The sequence below is a fragment of the Psammomys obesus genome, unplaced genomic scaffold (assembly GCF_907164565.1).
Source record: "Psammomys obesus unplaced genomic scaffold, mPsaObe1.curated_primary_1811, whole genome shotgun sequence".
In the NCBI taxonomy this organism is placed as follows: domain Eukaryota; kingdom Metazoa; phylum Chordata; class Mammalia; order Rodentia; family Muridae; genus Psammomys; species Psammomys obesus.
The window spans coordinates 10,583,598-10,607,579 of NW_026596143.1; the positions used below are offsets into that span (position 1 = coordinate 10,583,598).

The 23,982-nt window shown below is 42.9% G+C and overlaps 2 protein-coding genes across 2 annotated transcripts in view; both read right to left on the reverse strand.

The window, feature by feature from the left end:
• Positions 1–23,611, reverse strand: part of Star (steroidogenic acute regulatory protein) — a 28,731-nt gene extending 5,120 nt beyond the window's left edge. Inside the window, exons 1-4 of the mRNA XM_055593366.1 lie at positions 23,548–23,611; positions 1,692–1,996; positions 591–701; positions 226–353 (exon numbers count right to left, since the gene is read on the reverse strand). Of these exons, the coding sequence (XP_055449341.1) occupies positions 226–353; positions 591–701; positions 1,692–1,755 (303 nt within the window). The 5' untranslated portion in view covers positions 1,756–1,996; positions 23,548–23,611. The remainder of the gene's footprint in view (positions 1–225; positions 354–590; positions 702–1,691; positions 1,997–23,547) is intronic.
• On the reverse strand, positions 8,613–23,947 carry Lsm1 (LSM1 homolog, mRNA degradation associated). Its single transcript, XM_055593367.1, has 4 exons — positions 23,548–23,947; positions 18,407–18,475; positions 16,923–17,038; positions 8,613–9,239 (listed from the first exon to the last, which is right to left on the reverse strand). The coding sequence occupies exons 1-4, from the start codon at positions 23,591–23,593 to the stop codon at positions 9,069–9,071; spliced, it is 402 nt and encodes a 133-aa protein (XP_055449342.1). The 5' UTR covers positions 23,594–23,947; the 3' UTR covers positions 8,613–9,068.
• Between the last annotated feature and the right edge of the window lie 35 nt (positions 23,948–23,982).

The window sequence follows — 23,982 nt, forward strand, 5'->3', positions numbered from 1 at the left end:
GCTAACCTCAAATTCCCAAAGATCCGCCTGCCTATGCCTCTGAGTGCTGGGATTAAAGGCATCTGCCACCACCGCTCAGCCTTGAGGATATGTTCTTAGGAGAGTTCTGAGTAAAACTGCTTAGCTGGTGATCAGTCATGAGTGAGGTAAGAACCCCAGCAGGCCCTGAGTACTGGCAATGGGACAATCAGCAACTGTAGGTTTCTCATAGCCACTTTTACCTACCTGCTGGCTTTCCTTCTTCCAGCCTTCCTGGTCGCTGAGGATGCCCAAGGCCTTCTGCATAGCCACCTCTCCCTGCTGGATATAGGACAGCTCCTGGTCACTGTAGAGTGTCGCTTCCAGCTGAGAACCTGGATATGTAGCCAAGGAAAGAAAAAACCTCTGTCCAGTGTCCTAGCCAATCCCCAGCTCTCCCCCCTTTGCCCTCTGAACGTGTTCAATCCTCAGAAGAGACAAAATCAAAGCCATAGGGTCCTGTCTGCAGGTAGACATGGAAGTTAGGGAACCACAGGCAGGGAACAGAAACCATGAACATTTGCACCCTAAAACCCAGTCCCTGGCAGAAGTCCAGAAGCCCCAACATTTACCAAGCAGAGAGCTCTGACGCTGAACCTGACTGATCCATCCAGTACTGGGGTTTCCTAGTGCTCTCCGGTTCAGCTCTTGGCCAATGGCCAGGACAGCTTGGTGCCTCAGTCCTGCAGGTAGGGAAGGAAACTTTTGTCAAGGAGCTAGAACATCCCCAAGAGAGGGGCCATCCAGTCCACTCATCCTGTAGGAGCAAACTGGCTCAGGAACATCATTCCAGCAGGGACCCAGACTACAGCCATGTCTCTAACGGCAGGTTCGACACTAAACTTCCTCCAGCACTTTCAGGGTCTAACAGTCTCTTTTGCATCTTGGGAAATAGGTGTGAGCTGGTGAAACCCAGCCCTACCTGGACACCTTTTACCTGGTCCATTAGCTAGAAAAAAAGGCTGCTCACTAAGTCACTGGATATGGAGTAGAAAACGTTCTGTCTCCCTAGTGTTACCCCACTGCCAAGATCTGCTTCTTGGCTATACAGTGACAAGAGCACGCCCAACCCTTTGCCGCCTTCTCTTCCTTTTCCTCCTCCTCCTCCTCCTCCTCCTCCTTCTTCTTCTTCATTTTTATTTTTTTGAAACAAGGTAGCCTTGGCTTTGTAGACCAGGCTGGCCTCGAACTCAGAGATCCGCCTGCCTCCTCTAGTGCTGGGATTAAAGGTGTGTGCCACCACGCCCAGCTTTGCTTTTTGTTTCTGCAGGCCAGTTCTCCTGCTCTTCTTCCCAGACAGTGTCTTGGGCTTGCCAAGTCTTGGGCTTAGAGTCAAGGCTGGCTTCTACATTTCTCTACTCCTGTGGCAAAGACTCACCTCAGAACCTTGGTACAGACTCAGTCTAATCCAGAAGGAAGTACTCAGCATCAGTACTAGCTCCAGAGCAACTAGGGGCCTACAGAACTTACAGAATTTGGGTGGGGTGTAGCATCTTAGTATCCAGCCCAATTTCTCAGGTGAAAAACTGAGGTTCAGAGAGGAAAAGATTCACCCAGTTATGAGGCACAACTGGGTGGCAGCCTAGGTAGTCTGTCCCTCACCCAAGATCTATCCCACAAAACCATACTACATAGGGGCTGTAGCAAGCCCTCATGCCCCACCTCAGACTCACCTTTCATGTTCCGCATATGTCTGTAGGAGCTTCCAGCACACAGCTTAAAAGTGGCCAGTAGCATGCTTTCTGGAAGATGTGGCAGTACTGCCGCGGCTGCTGTACTCAAGGATTTGTTCTTCCTGAGCCTTCAAGGTCCCAAGTCCAGCAGCTATGGCTTGGGTCGTGTGCTCTGCCTTAAATGCTTCCAGCGGAAGGCTGTGCATCATCGCTTGAGATAAAAAAGCCATCAGTCACTGTGCTGAGGGTCAAGGATGAAGAGATTGCCTCACATTGAAGTGCTGGCCAAAGTGGGAGGAGGCAGACTGTGTAGAATGGAGTAGAAAGGGCCAGAATCAGCAGGTTGGGGGAAAGTGGTGGCCACTGAAATGGGGTAGTTTGACAGAGGGCATATAGCTCCCCAAAAGTCTTAAATGTAGACTTTAAGCCTTGGCCTCAAGTTCCAGATTTAGCATTCACTTAAATGTTCAGTAATTGGGCTGAATCACCACTATACAGAAACACCAGCAAAGACAGTAAGCCAGGATGAAAGAACCAAAGAGTAAGTTCTTGCAACAAGACCAGAGCTAGGCATGGTGGCACACACCTTTAATCTCAACACTCCCAAGCAGAGGCAAGTGGACCTCTTGTGAGTTCAAGGCCAGCCTGGTCTACATAGTGAGTTCCAAGATAGCCAGTGCTACATAAAAATGCCCTATCTCAAAAATAAAATAAAAAAATAAAAAGAAAAATAAAAAAGCTGCAAGACCATTAGCCTGGATGGTGACAATAACTGGCTCAAGGACAAAAAGGATGTCAGTGTCAGGTCTAGGGCAGTCCTCTGGCTGGCCTTGGCTCCTCTACATGGAATGTGACCTCCCCATCTCCCTGTGTGTTCAATTGTTCATTTATTTGCTCACCCATTGATACCACCTTTAGCAAAGCCCTGTTCTAAGTTCTCATTTTAGAGGACTTTCTGGATATGAGAGGACCCATCCTGTATCAGAGAGAGAGAAGAGAGAGATTAACTTGGGCCTAGGATACACCCTGCTCCTTCCTCACCATTTCCTCATACAGCCCAGGCTAGGCTAGCTCTGCTCCAGGACTTGACCTGTGCAGAAAGGTGGGAAAGATCAATTACTTGGTTATTCACTCCCATTAGTATGCAATCCTGTGGTATTGGCCAAAGATCTATGAATCTTTTAAATTGCCTCAGTTGGTCCCAGACATGCCAGCCAGGGAAAAAAGCTAATTGTACCAGTACTGCTTTGCCAAGCTCTCTTCCTTTCAAACTATCCCAGAGGCTGCTTTTAAGCCAAAATGCTAAGAACGTTGTCAATAAGGTCTCAAGATTTGCCCTGTTCCAGACCTTGTCCTAGACCCTGCCACCAGCATTTGACTTTCGTATCGTGTCACTACTGTCTTGAAATAGGACAAGACCCAAACCCCTCGAGGTAATTAGATATATGAAGCCATACACATCAGCTGAGTCCTATAGCCTTCATTCCTGTTCTGGTGAAGGTATGCAAGAGGTCTTAAAAGAGCTACTGCCTTGAGGCATTGAAGGCCCCAAGGTCTAGTCCCTAATGTCCACCCTAACCATTCTTCTGCTGTGCTCATTTTTGTCCCTCCCAGCTTTCTAGTAGCTTATCCCCCTGGTTCACACCCTCCCAATCAGTGCCCACTGGAGAGGTGTAACCCACTTTTTGGTTCACATCTCTCTTGTGGGATTGTTTTACAAGAGGGTCTAACTTGGGTTGTCCTCAGACTTGCTCTGTAGCTGAACCTTGAAATCCTGATTCTCCTGCCTACAGACATGCTCTGCCACACCCAGCTTCTTCTTTGGGATTACTTCTCACAGGTACTGCTTTCCCCTCAAAGCATTGTTGGCTCCAGCACCCAGTTCCTATGGGGACAGAGTGTTTTCTTCTTCCTGTTGAGGCACTCTTAGGGAAGCAGCCAGGGATACATGGGCATCTTTGGCTCAGACTTGCCCATAGGTGTTACTTCTAGCCTGTGCCTAGGCAGAGGGTGTGCTGACAGGCTGGCTGGCTTAGCTCCTCCCTACCCATTGCTTCGGACACGTGCAGCCTCAGACACACGTGGGTCTTCCTTCAGGGAAGGTGGTAGGGAGTAGAGAGGGGGTTATGTGGTACGGGCCATACAGATAATGTTCAAGGTCCTCTGTTGCCATTCTGTGGAGAATTATGGCATTCAGAGGAAGGAGGGGATAGTGCGGGCGCCCTGGAACACTGAGGCATACAGCTGTTGCTGATGTCAGAGAGCCATTGACTCAGGGAGGGGGTGTTGGATGACCTCCCCAAGTGCCAAGGCTTGCTTTCTCTTTTTATCCTTTCCAGGCTAAATGACCACTTAACTCTTGATGTTCCTCTGAGCATAAAGGTCAAGAAAGGTCCAGGAATGTCCTGATTATGGGCATCTAAATCTGGCTTTCCCTTTTGATTAGAGCTAAGCCTATGCCGAAGGAGACGGGATGGATAGAGCAGGTGGGGAGGTGGGGCAAGGCTTTGGAAGAGAAAAGGCAACTCCATTTATTACCTACTCAACCAGCCTATACTGAATGTCCACTACGTCACTCTATAGTTATGACCTTGTGGGATGACCATGTGACTCCCAGGGACTCAAGGGGGAGCGAGTAAGGAGTGTCACAGAACTCCTCTGGCCTCTGCCTCGCTGGGTGCTGAAATTAAAGGTGTGGGTTACCCAGCTCAGCACTTCCACTTCTCCCTCCATCCCTGCCCCTTGAGTTCTGGATTAAAGGCGAGTGCCATGCCACCATGCCTGACTTTTTATTTTTTGAAAGCTATTCCTTTTTTCAGTTTTTACTCTATTTGCTCTCAGTGTGTATCTATGTACCACTTTTGTGCCTGGTGCTCACGGAGGACCAAACAGTGCATCAGGTCCCCGAGAATTGGAATAGAACTGCGAACTGCCATATGGGTGTGGGGAACCAAACTCCAGTCCTCTAGAAAAGCAGCTAGTGCTCTTGGCTGCTGAGCCTGAGCCCTCTCCTGCCCTTCTTTAAAAGAAAGCTGGGGCTGTCTTGGCCACCATCAGAGAGCAACAAGCATGGCACTGTAAAGGCTGTGGGCCTCAACAAAGGCCACAAGGTGATGACGAAAGTCAGCAAGCTGAGGCCAGTGCCATGGGTACCTGACCAAGCACACCAAGGTGTGAGACATGATCAAGGTGGTGTGTGGCTTCGTGCCCTATTGCTGCTCAAGCACATGGGTGCTCAAGTTCATCAAGAAGAGGGCAGGCATGGTATATACTCACTTTGTAAGTGGATATTAGACATATATGATAAACATACTATAATCTGTACACCTAAAGAAGCTAAGCAATCAGGAGGACCTTAGGTAAGATGATCAACCCTCATTCAAAAAGGCAAATGGGACATCAGAAGAGGAAGAAAACAAGGAACAGGACAGAAGCCACCACAGATGACCTCTGAAAGACTCTACTGAGCAGGGTATTAAAGCAGATGCCGAGACTCAGCCAAACTTAGGGCAGAATGCAGGGAATCTTATGAAAGGGGGAGATAGAAAGACATGGAGGGGACAGAAGCTCCACAAGTAGAGCAACAGAACCAAAAAATGTGGGTCTAGGGGTCTTTCCTGAGACTGATACTCCAACCAAGGACCATGCATGGAGATAACCTAGAACCCCTGCACAAATGTAGCCATGGCAGCTCAGTGTCCAAGTGGGTTCCCTAGTAAGGGGAACTGGAACTGTCTCTGACATGAACTCAATGGCTGGCTTTGATCACCTCCTCTTGGGGGAGTGCTGCTGTACCAGGCCACAGAGGAAGACAATGCAGCCAGTCCTGATGAGACCTGTTAGGCTAGAAACAGATGGAAGGGGAGGAGGACCTCCCCTTGGAGAGGTCCTTGGAGAGGGGCATGGGAGGAGAAGAGAGGAGGCTTTGTAGTCCAGGCTGCAGCTGGACTACAAAGTGAATAAATTGTAATAAATTAAAAAAAATTTAAAAAGAGGGTGGGCATGCACATCTGTGCCAAGAGGAAGCAGGAGGGGCTCCGAGCAACATGCTGGCAGCAATAAGGGTAAGGCCAAGGACTGATGGCCCCTCCCCCAATAAACATTATGACACACACACAAAAAAAAATCGGGGAGTTCACTATGTTGTGGAGGCTGACTGTACTTCAGTTTCCCTAGTAGCTCGGAGCTGCAGGTGCACACCTACTTGGCCCAAAACTAACTTTTGAATCTAGGCCACTTGGTAAATGTTAAAACCTATTGAACAGAGAAGCAAGCAATCTAGAAAAGGTTTGGGGTCGTGATGTGTGACGTAAAGGGCGGACACCACAGTCCAGTTCTCGGGAAGGCCGCTGGGAGAACAGGCATAAGGTGACTGAAGCAGCTTACCTCACTCTGAGCCAGGCTTCTCTGAGATGTCTTCTCAGATACTGCGACACAAATTCTTTACACATGAGATCTGTGGCCTACAGCTAAGGCAGTCCTGGGGCTTGGACTCATGTTACGGATCTCTGTGTACTTTACTAACTCCTGACTGCTCAGTGCCCTAGCAGCCCTCAGGACCTTTTGATATGCTACCAGTCCCTGAAGTGTCTCAGTCAACCTGAACTCACATCCACATTTTCACACATTTGTCTTCTATCAATCGAGCCACTCATCCATCTCTCCTTCAGTAGCTTTACAGTGAAACTTAGTATTTCAGGCATCATTGAGATGTTGGGGCTACACGGTCAAGCAGACAGAACATCCCTAACTTAATTTGGTTGAGAAAGGGTCTATGTATCCCAGGTTGTCCTGGAACTGACGGACTAGGTTGGCCCCCAAATCAGAGGCCCTGTCTCTGCCTCCCAAATGCTGGGATTAAAGGTGTGGATTATCACACATGGCTATTTAAAAGACAGGGACTCATGTAGCCCCAACTGGCCTCCAACTCACAGTGTAGCAAAAGTTGCCCTTAAATTCCCAAGCTTCCTGCCTCTCATGTACTAGGATCACAGACATTACCTAAACACTCAGCAATCTCAGCTCTAAGCATTTCTTTTGAGGACCGACAGTAAACAATGACAACTTTTGTCAGCTGGGGGTGGTGAGACAAAGCTAGAAGGGAAATAGGTGAGGATAGGATTATTTTGAGGGCTTTCTCCCCTATTCCAAGGCTGGGACTAGAACCCAGGACCTTGTGCGTGATAAGTGAGCTTTCCAGCACTGAGCAACCTTTCCAGTCCTAGAGATGGCATTTTGAAGTGATAGTGAAAGATGCTGAACTTGAGCAAAGACCTGAAGGTGGACAGAAAAGCATTCCTACAGTGGGAAGATTTTGTAAGCTTATACGGCATGTTAAGCTCCATGCCAGGCAAAGGTAACCGTCAGTGGCTAAAATCAAAGACAGGACAATGAACATGTATTCTGCCATTTCCTACTTAAAACCAGTCCATGTTTTGGACATTTAAAACCAGACCATGTTTTTCAAGTGTTTTGAGTCACTCTCAGAAACATGTGCTTTATATTACCAGTATCGACATAAATACATGTAAATTTTACACTCAATCTAACTTAATTATATATGATGCACTCATTTGTTGTAGCTTAAAAAGCCAAGAGTATGAAAGCAAAGCTGAAGGGCCTAAGAAGACATTAAAAAAAATAAAAAAGTCTGAAGCAGATACCCTCAGTTATTTCAGTGTGAAGATGGCTCCAGGCAGGGCTTTGAGAAGTCTCATTTCTCCCACTCTGAAAGCAAGTGCCCAATTGGTAGCATAAAAAAGCTCATACTTTCAGTATAAACTGCAATTGTTCCTGCAGTAAAATAGAAGCATATCCACAATGGCCAGTGGCCAGAGCACCAGATTTCAGTACGCAAGCAGGGAGGGGCAGCTGAAGACCCAAGCTGAGAAATCTGGAAATAAGAGGAAGCAGTCCAGACACATCACACATGACTAAACCTTGCAAGAACATAGATTCAACAGGCAAGAATGTTCCTTTCCTTTTTATAACTGATGTCTGTTATTACGTTAGAATCCTCTGACTGATGCTGAGATAACTAAGTGACCTACAGCTCTTGAAGGTGCCGAAAAATCAGGGTTAAATTGAACAGTCATTCTGCTGTCACTGAACTGTGTCAGTGCACTTAGGAATGTGGTATGTGAGCCTTGCACATTCTAGGCAAGCATTCCACTTCTTTCTAAGCTACATCCTCAATCCAAGGATAAGAATTTCTCTTGCTAAACTACATCCTCAATCCAAGGATAAGAATTTCTTCAAACAGTATCTCCTGTAAAACCAACCCAATCACAACAAGTTCACATGCCAAATGGCTTATAGGGCAGATTTTTTAAACACCTGAAAACACAATCTAAGTATATTTCATACTACAGTATAAAATAATCTACAAACATCTTATGAGCTATGCAATTATTATTCTTCCCAACAATCAAGGCAACAAAGTCGTGTCACTATGAATCAAGTAGTTACTAAACACCATTTGTGGGTTGTTGTTGTTGTTTTTTTTTGGGGGGGGGGAAGGGATAAGCAAAAAAAAATGATGAAAACAAAAATGTTAAATACTTGAGACTTAGAAACCTAGCTAAATTAATAGGAGACAGAGAACAAAGCACATTATGAAGACATAAGAACTATTTCTTATTTCCTCAGAAGAAATAGTTTGGAATAGCTGTGGGTAGGGCAGGGTTCAAGTTTTTAAAACAAGAGGCTTCTGTTGTAACTAGTTCCTTGAAAACTCCCTTCTTAAGCTTGAAACTTTATCAGATACAAACATGAAATGGGAACAAGGAACAGCAAGATAGCATAAAAACGTCTTCCCGAGTGGCTGGCTACATGGAACTGTGACATAAGGGTTTCCTAGCATATAGCTACTCACACTTTTACAGTAGGGAATTATGTTTTTTCACCAGAAGCAACTCCATTTTGTGAAATGACAGTTCTGAGATTCACTCTTTATTTACAAATAAATGAAGAAATAGCTTTTGAAAAGAAATGTAAACTCTGAGATAAGAAAAGCAATACAAAGACATGATTCTTGGATTCCCAGTGATTTGTATGAGGGAAGTCATGCCACTGTATATTTCAACAATAAAGCTGGGCATGGTGGAGCACACCTGCCATCCCACAAGTTAGAGGTCAGCCTGGTCTAAGTAGTGAGTTCTAGGTTAGCCAGGGCTACGTAATGAGACTGTTTGAAAAAGAAAAGCAAAACAAAATATACAATGGTTTTGTTAAAATCAACAAAATCCCATGATTTCTTCATGCTGGCATATGTGAAAAAATATAAGATCACTTTTCAATGTGACACTCTGGTCAAATGTGTGAGGTGACCAGGCGATAGCCCTTGCTCTCCAGGACAGCAGTCTGTCTGCGAGGGACTTAGTACTCATCCAGGGTATCTGCTCGAGGAATGGAGAGACCCCGATCTTTAAGAGCCTGAACCTTCAGCTTTTCTGCCTCCAGTCTGGTCTGCTGTTCTACCCTCTGTTCTTCTAGGATCTCTTCAATAGACACTTGCTGGAGGGGCGTGTCACTCTCCTTTTCCAAGTCCTGCAAAACAGGTAGGTTTGAACAACTTCTCACCAAGAACAGAAAAGCTTACAGCTCTAAAGACAGATTCCATTATGTAGCTTAGATGGCTTCTCATAATTGTGATAAGGCTGAAATACCCTTCCTGTGCAGACAAAGAAACAGAACATATACCGGCTCAGAATGTGCACACATGGGTCGGTATCAGTGAGTATAGAAAGGTTCAGGTTATATACAGTCCCATGCCAGTCAGAGTTTACTTGGTAGTTGTTAAAGAATAACTTTTCTGCAAAACAAAATTTGAACCTGGGAGATAACTCGGTGGACAAAGTGCTTGCTGTGCACTTATAAAGATGAGTTTGAACCCCTAGAACTCACATAAAGCTAGTCATAGTAGTACACACCTACAATCCCAGTAATCCTACAGCGAGCCAGGAAACTATACGGGAGAATGCCTGAAAATGGAGGGCCAGCTGGCCTGGGTACACAGTGGAAAGAGACCCATCTCAAACAAGGTGCAAAATGAGCACTGATACCCAAGGTCATCCTATGACCTCTATACACAGGACTGTGGGTGTGCACCTGGATTCATACTATACCTTGGTGCATACACATCTCTAAGGCTATTTACAAAAAGATAACTATTCACAATCTAAAAAACTATTCAGGCCATGATGGGTGCAGATAAATCTTGTATTTTACATTTTCAACATTAATTTAATTTCTGGAATTTGTTACTCAGGAAGGAGGTATAAAACCTTGATTCAACTGTATACCACACTCTTTCCTCCTGTCGGCAATAAACTGTTCCACTAAGTAGTAGTCTCTGAATAATAGGACTGTTTCCTTAGCCAAGTGTGGTGGCACACGCCTGTACTACCAGCACTCAGAGCAGCTGAGGTGGGTGGTTCTGTGAGTTTGAGGCCAGCCTGGTCTATAAAGGAAATCGAGGAAAGCCAGGGCTACACAGAGAAACTCTATCTGGAAAAACAAAAACAAAGCAAAACAAGACTGTTTCCTCTATAGCAACAGTTGACAGAAAACATCAGGAGTAAGATAAGTCATCATTATAGTTTGGCCAATGCATTATTTCTCTACTATTTTTGTTTGCTTGCTTTTTGAGGTAGGGTTTCTCTGTGTAGCCCTATATGTCCTAGAACTTGCTCTGTCAACCAGGCTAGCCTGGTTCAGAGACCTGCCTCTGCCTCTCAAAAGCTGGGATTAAAGGCATGTATCACGATACTGGGATAAATTCTTTGGTTTAATAAAAAATATTACTTCATTTTGCTTACTTCAAAAGTACATGCACATTGTAGGAAATTTATAATAAAATCAGCAACCTTAAAAAAAGTACTCATAATTATAGTAATAAACACCAACACATTGGTGAATGTTACCAATTTTCAGATACAGGTCAGTCTATATGTTATCAGAGGCATTGAGGCTTGTTTATTTTTTGGAATTGTGTTTTTCAGCTTTGTGTGTATGTCTCGGTGCATGTATAAAGGTCTAAGGAGAGTTCTGTGGAGTTGGTCCTCTCTATATTCACCTGTGTTCTGGGAATTGAATAACGACTGTCAGCCTTGCATAAAAGTGCTTTAAGCCACTGAGCCATCTCATGGGCCTAAGAACTGTTTTTTGTTCCGTGGCATTGGAGAACACCCACAGCCTACGTATGCCAGTCATGCATTCTACTGTTTAGCTACATCATCAGACCAGGTGTATATAAGACTTAGAACAAGAGCAGGGCATGGTGGCTCATGCCTGTAATCCTAGCTCTATGAGAGGAAGAGGCAGGTGGATCTCTGTGAGTTCGAGGCCAGCCTGGTCTACAAAGCAAGTCCAGGACAGCCAAGGCTACACAGAGAACCCCGTCTTGAAAAACAAAAAACAAAACGAAACAAAAAACAAAAACAAACCTTAGAACAAAGCCAAACTCATAATACAAATATTAACTAAATTTTCATTTAACACAACATAATATACTTAATATTTATGTCATAAACATTTAATAGCCAATTTTGTAATGCAGAACTATAAACAAGCTTTACCTATCCACTTATTCTTAAAATGTATAGGTGTTATTTGTGTTTCTGTAACATGGAAAGCCTATACAAAGTAGCAAAGTATTTCTGGGCTTCCTCTCTACTCCCAAGGAAGATCTTGGTGATAGAGCAAAGCTGTCCTAGAACACACTATAAAAGCCAGCTGGCTTTCCACTGTCTTCCTTCAGGGAATGATGGGATTACAGGTATACCACTTTGGCAGGCTGTATTCTTGTTTCTTTTCCTACGACTTTTTTTTTTTAAGTTTTTGTTTGTTTGTTTGTTTGTTTGTTTTAATGTGTATACAGGGTGATTGCAGAGGCTACACAAGGGTGTCAGGCCTTCTGGAGCTGGAGTTAGAGTCAGTTATTAGCTACCCTATATGGGTGCTGGGAACTGAACTCAGGCTCTCTAGAAGAGCAGTGAGCACTCAATTACTGAGACATCTCTCTAGTCCCTTTTATGACTTTTGATAAGGTTTGGAAAGATACCCATCAAAAGAAATCTGCAGATGTTTTAGTCTGAATAATAACTGACACATGCCTCCAAGGTCTCAGAACTCAACAAGTTGTGGTATCAGATGGAGAACTCTAACCAGGAGGTTAGAAACCACACAAGTTGCATAAGTCACTTGGGTCAAAGGTTATTTGCTAAAAACTACATGTAATCACCCAAACCGTTCCCTCATATCCCTGGAATGAAGAAAAGACAAGGTTTTTAGCCCTCTTCCTAGGCTTTTCAGTATGTCTGAGCTATGTAGATGCAGCCATCTCTCAACAGCAAATTTTCTTAGGGCTGGGGTCCTTCGTCACCAAGGCAGAATCCAGTCACCTTTTTTCCTTTTTGGAATAAGGTCTTACTCAGGCTGGCCACAGATTCCAGATGTCCTGCCTCAGCCTCTACATTTCTGAGATTATAGACATGTGCCACCATGGGCACAACTACACTTTTTTTTTGTTTTGTTTTTTGAGACAGGGTTTCTCTGTGTAACCTTGGCTGTCCTAGACTAGCTTTGTACAACAGGCTTGCCTTGAACTCAAAGATTACCTACCTCTGCCTCTCAGTGCTGGGATTAAAGGCTGAGCCACTTCGCCCAGCCACTAGACACTTCTTAAGCAGTGTTTGTTTTTCTAAGCAGATTCTGCTTATGGATTTTCTTGGGTTTTGTTCATAATTTCTCCAGACTGACTGCTGATTCACATAATCAATCATTCTTTTTTTAAAGTTAAAAAATGTGCATCGATGCTTTACCCCCTGTATGTATGTGCGTGTGTGCATGGTTAGTGCCATAGAAGTGGTCAGAACCCTTGAAATTTAAGTCACAGATGGGTGTAAGCCACCATGTGGGAGCTGGAAACTGAACCCACAGTTTCTGCAAGAGCAGCAGTGCTCTTAACTGCTGAACCTACTTTATAGCCCCACCACACACAAAAAAATAAAAAATAAATAAATGAGGTATTAATACATTTTATAGCAGTATTTGGAAAGAACATACACGACCGGAGGCTGACATAGGGCATCTTTAGCACTCTCATTTTTTGAGACTGAAGTCTCTCAGGGAGTCTGGAACTCTTGGATTCAGCTGGACTGGCTGGCCTCTGAGTTCCCAGAACCTGTCTATCCGCACCTCTCAGTGCTGAAGTGACAGCCTTGACCATCACGCCTGGCTTTTCTGTAGGTGCTGGGGATCCAAACTCAGGTTCTCCTGCTTGTGCAGCACACAGGTACCCAGGGAGCTCTCTGCTTCGCCCAGTGATTGGAGACAGCGTTTCATGCAGAACAAGCTGATCTCACACTTACTACACAGCTGAAACTAAGCTGTTTCCAACATGAGGTCTCTGCATCAACCATCCCTGACAGAATATTCTCATTTTCTTGAAATATTGTTAAAAAAATAACTACATACCCAAGTGTTCTACTCAAGACTTCTTTACATGAAATTAAGATATGGCTAACCAGTAAGAAACTCTAAAAACAAAGTAAGAAAACAGAAAATGCAGAATTAAAAAACAAAACAGCAATTGCTTTTAGTCTTCAATTTCTTCCTCTCCTTCCTGCTTTTTTTTTTTTTAAGATTTGTTTATTATTTATACAGTGTTCTGCTTGCATGCCAGAAGAGGGCACCAGATCTCATATAGATTATAAGCCACCTTGTGGTTACTGGGAATTGAACTTAAGACCTTTGGAAGAACAGCCAGTGTACTTAACCTCTGAGCCATCTCTCTTGTGTGGTGCTGAGGATCGAATTCAGGGTCTCGTACATGCTAGCCAAGCACACTACTACTGAGCAACAACCCCCCCCCCCCCCGCTCATTAAGTTCAACCAGTCTCATGGGGACTTTGATTTTCCAAACCCAATAGGATTTAAGGTTTAAATAAAGTACTTAAACAAAAAAAAACCTCTTGAATATTTCAAACACACACACACACATACTGTTAAATATGTGTGTGTGTGTGTGTATATATATATATATATGTGTGTGTGTGTGTATATATATATATATACACACACACACACACACATATACCTGTAATCATCTTCTATTGTATATATACACAAACACATAGCAAGCAATAATACTTCACATGTGATTTAACATTGCACTTGATATCTGGTATTTGTGACACAAATATTCAGAACTTTCCTCTCTGGTCATGAGCTCCACTTGAAATTTCATAGTGGCTTCTCCTAACCTATTGATTTCCCTTTTCCACTTTACAAATATATCTAACACTTTCTTCAAATGCTGCCAATTAATTTCATGCTGTGAAAAATTATTTGTAATCTGTTAATTTTATTATCTTTTAAATTTTGCATGTATTGGGGGTGATATGTGTATGTGAACACAGGTGTCTGGATCCCCTGGAGCTTGAGTTATGCCTAGGCAGTTGTGAGATGGAAACATACTCAGGCCCTCAGTAAGAACAGTATGTATGTCCTTAACCACCGAGCCATCTCTTCAGCTCCAAACCAATTATTTAAATGATTAAAATATTTCCAACATGTTAAACAGTTGTTTTCAGTGATTGGAAAGGATTTAACCATTATGATATACTCTTAGCTCTAAAACTATACCCTTATAAATCAGGACATATAATTTAAATTCTCTAACTTTCTACTAATGGAAATTACTTAAATACTACATGATGAATGTTTTGTTCTTGTTTTATTTGTTTGATAGAGGGTGTTACTCTGGAACCCAGGCTGGCCTAGAACTTACTATGTAGCACAGCTTAGCCTCAAACTAGGGGATTTCCACCTGCTATAACTTCCTAAATTGCTGGGATTATCGGTGTGTGCCACCACATGTAACCATGTTGTTTCTTTCCAGATGAGAAAATATGGAACACTTAACAATGTGCATACCATCTGTGGTGGTTTGACTGGGAATAGGCCCCATAGACTCATGGGTTTGAATGCTTGATCCATAGGGAAGGGTACTAGTAGGAGGTGTGGCGTTGTGTGGCCCTGTGGTGATGGGCTTTGAGGTTACACCTTGTATGGCATACAGTCACCTTCTGCTGCCTGCAGATCAAGATATGGAACTCTCAGCTCCTTCTCTAGCACCATGTCTGATGGATGCTACCATGTTTTCCACCATGATGATAATGGACTAACCCTCTAAACTGTAAGCCAGCCCCAATTAAATGTTTTCCTTTATAGCAGTTGCCTTAGTCATGATGTCTCTTCACAGCAATAAAACCCTAACTAAGACAAAAATTGGTACCAGGAGTGGGGTATTGCTGTGATAAGCTAGACTATATTTTTGTTTGGAATAATGTACGCTTTGGGATTTTGAATTAGGAAATCGCTTAGATGCTTTTAGGCACAGCTTAACAGGCCATACTAGTAGGAGCAGAGAAGGCAATGGTGTTGAGGGTGATTTGAACTGTGGGGGCCTGGCTTAAAGGTTTCAGATGAGTAGAATGTTCTTGTAAAAAGGAATTAAGAAAAGCTTAGGTCCAGGCATAGTGGTGCACACCTGTAATACCAGCACTCGAGAGGAAAAGGTATGCAGATCTCTAAGATCAAGGCCAGCCTGTCTACAGATTAAGTTCTGGGACAGCCAAGCTTAGGCAGTGAAGGAAACAGAAAGCTGGTAAACATGAAATTAAAAGAGGGGGCCATGTTTCAGCTCCAGCAAGCAGTAAAACTTGGCAGCCTCAGCCACAAAGTTATGGCTTTAAAGTCAAGGATAGAAGAAAGGGGTTATGTAATCTCAACTAAGGAAAGTCACTGAGGCCAGGTATGTGGGAGGGGTGTTCCTGCATGGTGGCCTAGAAAGAAAGAGATTACGGTATAGCCTTCCCTGACTAAGGAAAGCCATTGAGGCCAGGCATGTGGCAGGGGCATCCCTGCATGGAGGCCCAGAGAGGGCACCTCATGAAGCCGTGAAGGTAAAGCCTTCACAGGAGACCCCAAGATGTTAGAGATGCCATAGTAGTGGGATGCCTGTCAAAGAAAGCTACTAACTGGGAATAGAACCAGCCCAAGAGAAAGAAGTGTGCTGCAGTCAGCAAAGCTGGAAGGAACTGGAGATCTGAAAAGCATTTTGAAATCAAACATGGAGATGTAGAGTTTGGAGGTTGTCCAGCTAATTTTCAGTCTTGCTTTGGTCCAGTATTTCCTCACTGTGTTCCCTTCCATACTTTTCAGAATAGTGATATATATCCTGTGTCATTATATGTTGAAAGTATGCGATTATTTTTATCGTGATCTTACAGGAGATTACAGTAAAGAGATTGTGTGAATCTCAGATATTGAGACTTGTGATAGACTATAAAAATTTTTGAAGTTGGACTAAATACATTTTGCATTATGTTATGGCTACAAGCCAGGGAATGGAATGTGGTGGTTTGAATAGGTACGGCCCCATATACTCATGTGTGTGAATGCTTGGCCCACAGGGAATGGCAGTATTAGTAGGTGTAAGCTTCTGGAAGGAAGTGTGCCATTGTAGGGGTGGGCTTTGAGGTCTCCTATGCTCAAGCTACCCTCAGTGTGGCACACAGTGCCCTTCTGCTCCTTGCAGATCAAGATGTAGAATTCTCAGCTCCTTCTCCAGCACCATGTCTGCCTGAATGATGCCATGCTTCTTACCATCATAACGGACAAAACCTCTGAAACTATAAACCAGCCCCAATTAAATATTTTCCTTTAGAAGAGTTGCCTTTAGCCAGGCTGGTGGTGCACGCCTGTAACCGCTGTACTCAGGGAGGCAGAGGCAGGCGGATCTCTGTGAGCTCAAGGCTAGCCTGGTCTATAAAGTGTTTCCAAGACAGCCAAGGCTACACAGAGAAACCGTCTCACAAACAAACAGCCAAGAGTTGCCTTGTTCATGATGTTTCTTCCCAACAACAAAACCCTAACACGATCCTTGTACAGGGGCTATGCTAATCTTTGTTTTGTCCCAATCTTGGTATATGTGCTACCGAAGCAAGCACCAGCAATATTGTTCTCTATTAGATAAAGCTAACAATATTTTGCTAGTGAGATCAAATCTTCAAAATGCCAAAGGCCACAGAATGATGTTAACTACCTTCTGCAGTGTTACTCTGGCAACTACAGGGGTTCCTGTGAAGAGCTTGCTAACATTGGGAAGGAGCGCCAGCTAGCATCAGTACCCAGATCCACAGCAGCTTAACAGTTTTCACTTACTATTTCTCCTAGTAGGACCACATTTTCTCCTCTGACCACAAAAATTCCTCGAGGAATATCACCGTACTTTTTGCCCACATGAATGCGCTCCACAGTCTGATGAAGCACTAAGTTAGCTACAAGCACACAGAGAAGAAACAGATATTTAGTTCATGTTGTTGACTAAAGGTCTATAACTCACTTATTTAGTTATTTTTAAATTTCATCGATTATAACAAACCATTCTGGAGAATTTGTTTTTCAGCAGGGCAGGGTCTCATTCTAGCCCCAACTGATGTAATCCAGGCTGTCCCAGAACTTGTGATGATTTTTCTGCCTCAACTTTCTTATATATGTTGAGATTCCAGGCATGAGCCACCATATGTTAAGTTTTAGGAGACTTTCAAACAAGAGTATTGTCCATCAGGTTGTCTAATGAATGAATGATGGTAGAAATAAGTTACTTCTGTATCATTTAACTGTTAATATCAACGTCGTCCCTAGAAAAATATAAATGAATGGAAATCTGGAAAACTTGAGGCTAGACAACTGCCAAGATTAAAAGATTAACTGTCTGCTTTTTGGAAGGAGCGTCTCTTTGTTGTATAAATATATGTATGTGACGACTTAAACATGTCATCTTCATGAGATGTAATCTTCATGTATCCCAATGTAATTTTTATGTATTAAGACACACCAACAGTTTATTTTTTTCACCTGTCAGATAATCGTACCTGGTAATCTCAGTATTGTCATTTACCATAGCACTTGGATGAATTCAACTTAAGATTTAGAACTCTAACATGTTAAGAATATTTTTCTTCTTTAACTGTATTACTTGTCTTACTTGAAATAAAACAGAAAGTTTGTATCTTATTGTTTTGGTTTGAGATGCTTCTTGAATTGTTTCCAAAATGATCCTTTTGCCTCAGCCTATCAAGTACATGGGACTAAAGGCACATGGCTGGCAGTTTAGATTTTCTAAACTCTGGTGTTTCTGCCATTTTCCTCACATTCAAATCCAGTGATCTAGCAAATGGCCAACAAAGGTCAGTGTGAACTGAGAAGTTTCTTATCCCAAAGGGAAACAAAGCTCTCTTCCTTCAGAAAATACAGACTGCAAAATGATGAGTCCTAAATCTGCTATATTCCTATATGTAAACTATTGAGCTTACTGTCGTTTCAGGAAATGGCTTCTACATTATTTTCATTGGACATGGAGGGACTGCCTCCAGGAAATGATTTGGAAGGCTTCTTGAAACTGTATTTCTGTCATTTGGCTCCCTCTAATGGGGAAAATAAAAATACTAGTGAAAGTCAATTTTAGAACACAAACTTGTAAATATACAAGTTTTTGAAACACCTAATCATAATTTAAAAACAATTTACTCACTCCAAACAGTTCCATTATGTTGACACATGTGGAAAGTTAAAGATAAGTAAATTTCAATATAAAGTAGTGCTACAAAAATTCAATGGGATTAAAGAGCATCACCAATACATACCAAACTGATCAATGCTTCTTAAAAAACCTATAAGTGTCCTTCCATCTCGAAGTAGGACCAAGTGCTTTTCTGGGGAAAGGAGAAAAGATCTTTAAAACAAAAGCTGTCAGTTTCAGTGAGTTAATATGATAATAAAAATCCAATTAATAGTTGTTTAAGCTGTACCAGTCTCTCTTCTAATGTATTTAGGGGGAAGTTCATTGTACAACGTGGGAGGGAAGACTAGGGTAGACTGAGATTTAGATGACATCAGTATTGGAAAGACTGAGAGTAGTGCTGCAGAGTTAGAAAAACACAAAGTAGTCAGGAAAGCAACTGGCTCCAGGCTCTACAGTTTGCATCTGACCCTCTTATTGTCATATAATTTCTCCACCTTAAACAGAAAAACTTAGTCTAGATGACTTTTTTTTTTTTTTTTTTTTTTTTTTTTTGAGAAGGTCTTCTGTAACATTCTTGGTCTAAAACCACCATATAGCTGAGAGGATAACCTTGAATTCTCAATTACCCTGCCTCCATCTAAGTGGAGGTATTACGCTGGGATCTATTTACCTTCACCATCAGTTAGTTTTATATTACCTGAATCCTAGAAATACTTCAACATTTTCTTTATCACATTTTGCAAGGAAATTTGAAATAAAAACAATGCTTTAGAGTATACAGCTGAGAAGCAAAGGGCCCAAAAGCCTAGGTTCAATTCCCAGCACCATAACAAAAAGTAAGAAATGGCTCAGATATGTAAGAAGATGTGATAGTGATTTAGAACAGGAATTTAAATAAATGCGTAAAAAAATATGTATTACATTTGTGTGTATGTCTGTGCACATGCCTGCAGAAACCAGAAGATGGCATCAGATTCCCTAGACGTGGAGTTACAGGCAGATCTCAGGATGTGGGTGCTGGCAATCATTCTGGCCCTCAGGAAGAAAAGTGTGTACACTTAACCACTGAGCTGTCTCTCTAGACTCAATTTAACATTTATTTCGAGCTCTAAACTAGCAGTTCTTAACTTGCGGGTAGCAACCCCTTTGGGGTGAGACAACTCTTTCCCAAGAGTCACATATAGATATCCTGCATACCAGATATTTACATTAAGATTTCTAACAGAGGCTGTTAAGATGGCTCTGAGGTTAAGAGCACTGGCTGCTCTTCCAGAGGTCCTGAGTTCAATTCCCAGCAACCACATGGCTCCCAACAATCTATAACGAGACCTGGGGCCCTCTTCTGGTATGCAGGTGTATGTACATGCAGACAGAAATTGTATACATAATAAATAAATCTTTTTATTTATTTATTTTTTTATTTATACAGTATTCTGCCTGCATGTGTGCTTGAGAACCAGAAGAGAGCACCAGCTCTCATTGTAGATAGTTATAAGCCACCATGTGGTTGCTGGGAATTGAACTCAGAACCTTTGGAAGAACAGCCAGTGTTCTTAACCTCTGAGCCATCTCTCCAGCCCAATAAATAAATCTTTAAAAAAAAGATTTATAACAGTAGCAAAATTACAAGTTATGAAGTAACAACAAAAACAATTGTTTGATTGGTCACCAAAACAGGAGGAACTGTATTAACTGTTAGTCACAGCATTAGAAAGGTTGAGAACCATTGTTCCAAATTATTCTGAGATCTGAAAGTCACCAACCTTATGAATTTATATTTATTGTAGGATGAAAGCAAGAAAATTACCTTTTGTGACAATGACAACAACAACATAATAATAATAATAATAAAGCAGGACAGTAGAATGAAGGACACACCAAAGCGGCCAGAGAAAATAGAGGCTTGGGGACAGGACTCTGAAGGGATAACTTTAAGGTGACAGTAAGGAAGTGAATAACCAGCTATTAGAAGAGCCAGCAATGTTTAGGACACTCATTTCTTTAATGCTATGCATAAAGTATTTTTGTTTTTTGTTTTGTTTTGTTTTGTTTTTTTGAGACAGGGTCTCACTATGTAGCCGTGGCTGTTGTAGAACTCAATCTGTAGATCAGCCTGGCCTCTGTCTCCCAAGTGCTAGGATTAAAGGTGTTTCACTATGCTGGGCTCAAAAATAAGTACACACACCAGGTCAGGTATTGCAGTGAGTGGCACCCCCAACATCCCCAGTCAGGTTTCTCTATGGAGACCTGGCTGTCCGAGAACTCACCCTGTAGACAAGAATGGCCTCAGACTCACAGATCTGGCTGTCTTTGCTATGTGCGGGGATTAAAGGCATGGGCCACCACTGCCTAGCATAAACCACTTTCTATATGAAACAAGGAGCAATGATTCCTCTTCAAAGGAATTTACAGTCATCATTAGGCTATAATTAAGCATCATAAATAAGAAAATCTAATTACATAACACTTAAGAAAGAAACTAGACCTATCCCAATTGGACCATTAATGATAAATAAATTTTGGCTATGAGAAAGGGAAAGTGGAGAACTCTTTAAATTAAGCATAAAAGGGAAAAGTAATATAATCACATTTGGCTCAAAGTTAAAAGAAAGAATATGAATCAAAGTCAAAAAAGTACTGAAGGCAAGCTTTAATTTCAAAAGATGAAAAAACACTGAAATTAATGTATAGAAAAACAGAAAGTTATGATGCTTACCCTCATCTAGAATATCTAGAGATTTAGAGAAAACAAACCAAACATGCAACTCAAACCACCTGTTCTAGAGAACAGTAAGTCCAGAGAGCTAAGAAAATCAGCAAAAACTAGTGTTAGAGAAACCAAGAAACTAAAAGGGTCGGTGATAAAGCTCAGTAGTTAAGAGCACTTACTGCTCTTATAGTTTCACCTCTGAGCACACATATCGGGTAGCTCATGACTGCCTGAACATGATAAACACAAACTCATATAAGCACACACATACACATAAATATAAACACATCAATAGATAAACCTTAAAAAATAAAAGAACCCAATACATAACAATGTGCAATGCTGCAGAGGAGAAAGCTTGAAAGGAACGCCTTACATTTATGACTAAGAATACAGCTTTGAGGGGCTACAGAAATGGCTCAGCAATTAAGAACACTGCTGCTCTTGCAGAAGATGAGGTTAGGCTCCTTTGTAACTGCAGTTCTAGGGCATCTGATGCTCTCTCTGGCACCCTGCACACATGTATTGCATATATATTAATTACTCATGTAGGCACAAGCATTTATATCTAATTAAACTGTAAGTAAATTCTTAAAAAACTCACAGGGAAAAATACATATAAATAAATCAATCTTTAAAAATAATACAGCTTCAAGCCAGGCACAGTGATCCAAATCTGTAACCCCATTGAGACTGAAGGAATGCTGTGATTTAAAGAGGCCAACCTGGCCTACAGAATGAGATACTGTTTCAAAAATGAAACCAAACCAAATAAAAAACAAATGAACAAAAACCCTGAGGCTTCTGATAGCAAAAATCAGACTGCAAAGATGGTCAGAAGAGTCAAAACTGCAGTGAGTCAAGATACACATAAAGGGATGCAAGTCTGATGTTGACACACAATTGAGCAAATACATGAGGTGGAAAGATAAAAACAGTTTAGGCAGGCATGATGGCCCACGTTTTAAATCAGAGCACTAGAGAGGCAGAGGCAGGAGAATTCCAGTAACAAAAAAAAAAAACAAAAAACAAAAAACAAAAAAAACCACTTAATTGGGACAGAACAGTGTGTGTGTGTGTGTGTGTGTGTGTTTCTATAGGGGAGTGAAGGGTTTGAAATATTTTAGTAATGGAGAGGGCCTGGGTATGAGAAAGCTTGAGAATACAAACACTTTTAGTAAAATGGCAGCATTTGTTGCTAGTGGCTTCAAGTAATTCAGATATACAAAGAAAGGTGGAGGTAAAAGGCTCCACTAAAAGAGTATTTCATTACACTTTATAGACAGGCATATAAAGTGGTACGTAGATGTGCGTGTATGTCTCTGTAAAACACATATTTATGTCTACAAATAAAAATATTTGAGCCTAAGCTCCAATATTATTTGATCCGGTCTACACCTTTACATTGTATAGCAAAATGAGTTTAAAAAAATAAAATGGCCACTGATAACTGAGAACGCAATTACAGATCCTCTTTAATTTGCAAATTCACACAGTCAATTTATAGGCTTTTACTTGTTTGAAGTTAAGTAAATAATTTTGCTCTTGGAAAGTCACAGGCTGAAAATGATTTTAAAATGCTCCTTACAGGCTGGGGAAGATGGCTCGGTGCTTAAGAGCACTGGCTGCTCTTCCAAAGAATCCAGGTTCAAGTCCCAGCGCCCACATGGTGGCTCACAACCGCTTGTAACTATACATACTTATTTTCTAATGCTTCTTTAAAAACGATGTCTGAGGGATCATACACAGGTGAGGATTTACAAACGAAAGTAGGCACTGGAGAGATGGCTCAGAAGATGCTCTTGCAGAGAATCTGAGTTCAGTTCCCAGCACCCACACCGGGTCTCACCACTGTCCTTAACTCCAATTCCAGAGGATCATCCAAAGAAGAGGTCATCTGACTTCGTGGGTGCCAGGTATGCACGTGGTGCGCTTACATGCACACAAGACATGCAAACACGGAAGTTAAAAATAAACCTTAAAGAGATGAAATTGTACCCTCTTGGTTTGTATGGGACTGCAAACCTGTACAACAGAAAAAAGCACGTTTGAAGTGACTCAGTCTTTCTGGAAAAGTCAGTTAATTATATCCGACACCTGTCTCTACAACTACAACTTTAATCTGAAAATAAATGCTAATGACCCTCACAGAAAAATAAGATTGCAAATGGCTACACAACAGACACCTGTGTTTTCTGCTAAATTAAATCCAACTGCTGTTGTCCTAACATTTTTTTTTTCGGGTTTCGGTGGGTCCTTCCCAGAAGGGATTCTCATCCATCCGCTGTCACACGTAACTCTGAAATACTGCGATGAACTGGTAGGGCCCGCCAGTGAAGTCGCCTGGGCCACTTCACGTTCGCACGTCGGATGTGCGCCCCTGGAAGGAGTTTCCCAGCCTAAGGAGGCAGGCCGGGGAGGGTCCCAAGGCTGTGGAGGAGGCAGCCCACTCCGCCAGGGCCCAGGGCTCCCTCTCCAAGCTCCGTCTCAAGGAGCCCCCACTCGAGAAAGGGTCCCACACAGCAGGCTTCCCCCCGGAAAGAGGCACTCACTGTCGATGTCCTCGATGAGGCTGGCGGTGCCGGGCATGTAGTTCATCTTGACCTCTCGCAAGGCCACACCGGACAGCCGCGGGGGCGTCCAGTCGCCCGTCGGCGGGACGCGGACGGGAACCCGCCGCTCACCTGCCCCTGGCTCGCCGCCGGTAGCCGGAAGCGCTCTCAGGTTACCCCACCCACTTCCGGTACCGCGTGTCCGTCTACAGAAAGAGGCGTGCCGCCGGGCGGGTGGTCGTCGGCGCCGTTTTCTTCCCGTCCGGTCAGTGAAGCGGAGTCCAGGCCCGGTGGATGAAGGACGGGCGTTCCCTCCCGCGTGACGACCGGTGCGGTTCCCCTCCTCGCTTCCCTGCTCGGAGGACCCGGTGGAGGTGTACGGTCCATGTCCGCTCGGCCCTCGGCGTGCAAGGGGCGGGACCGGCTCGTGATTGG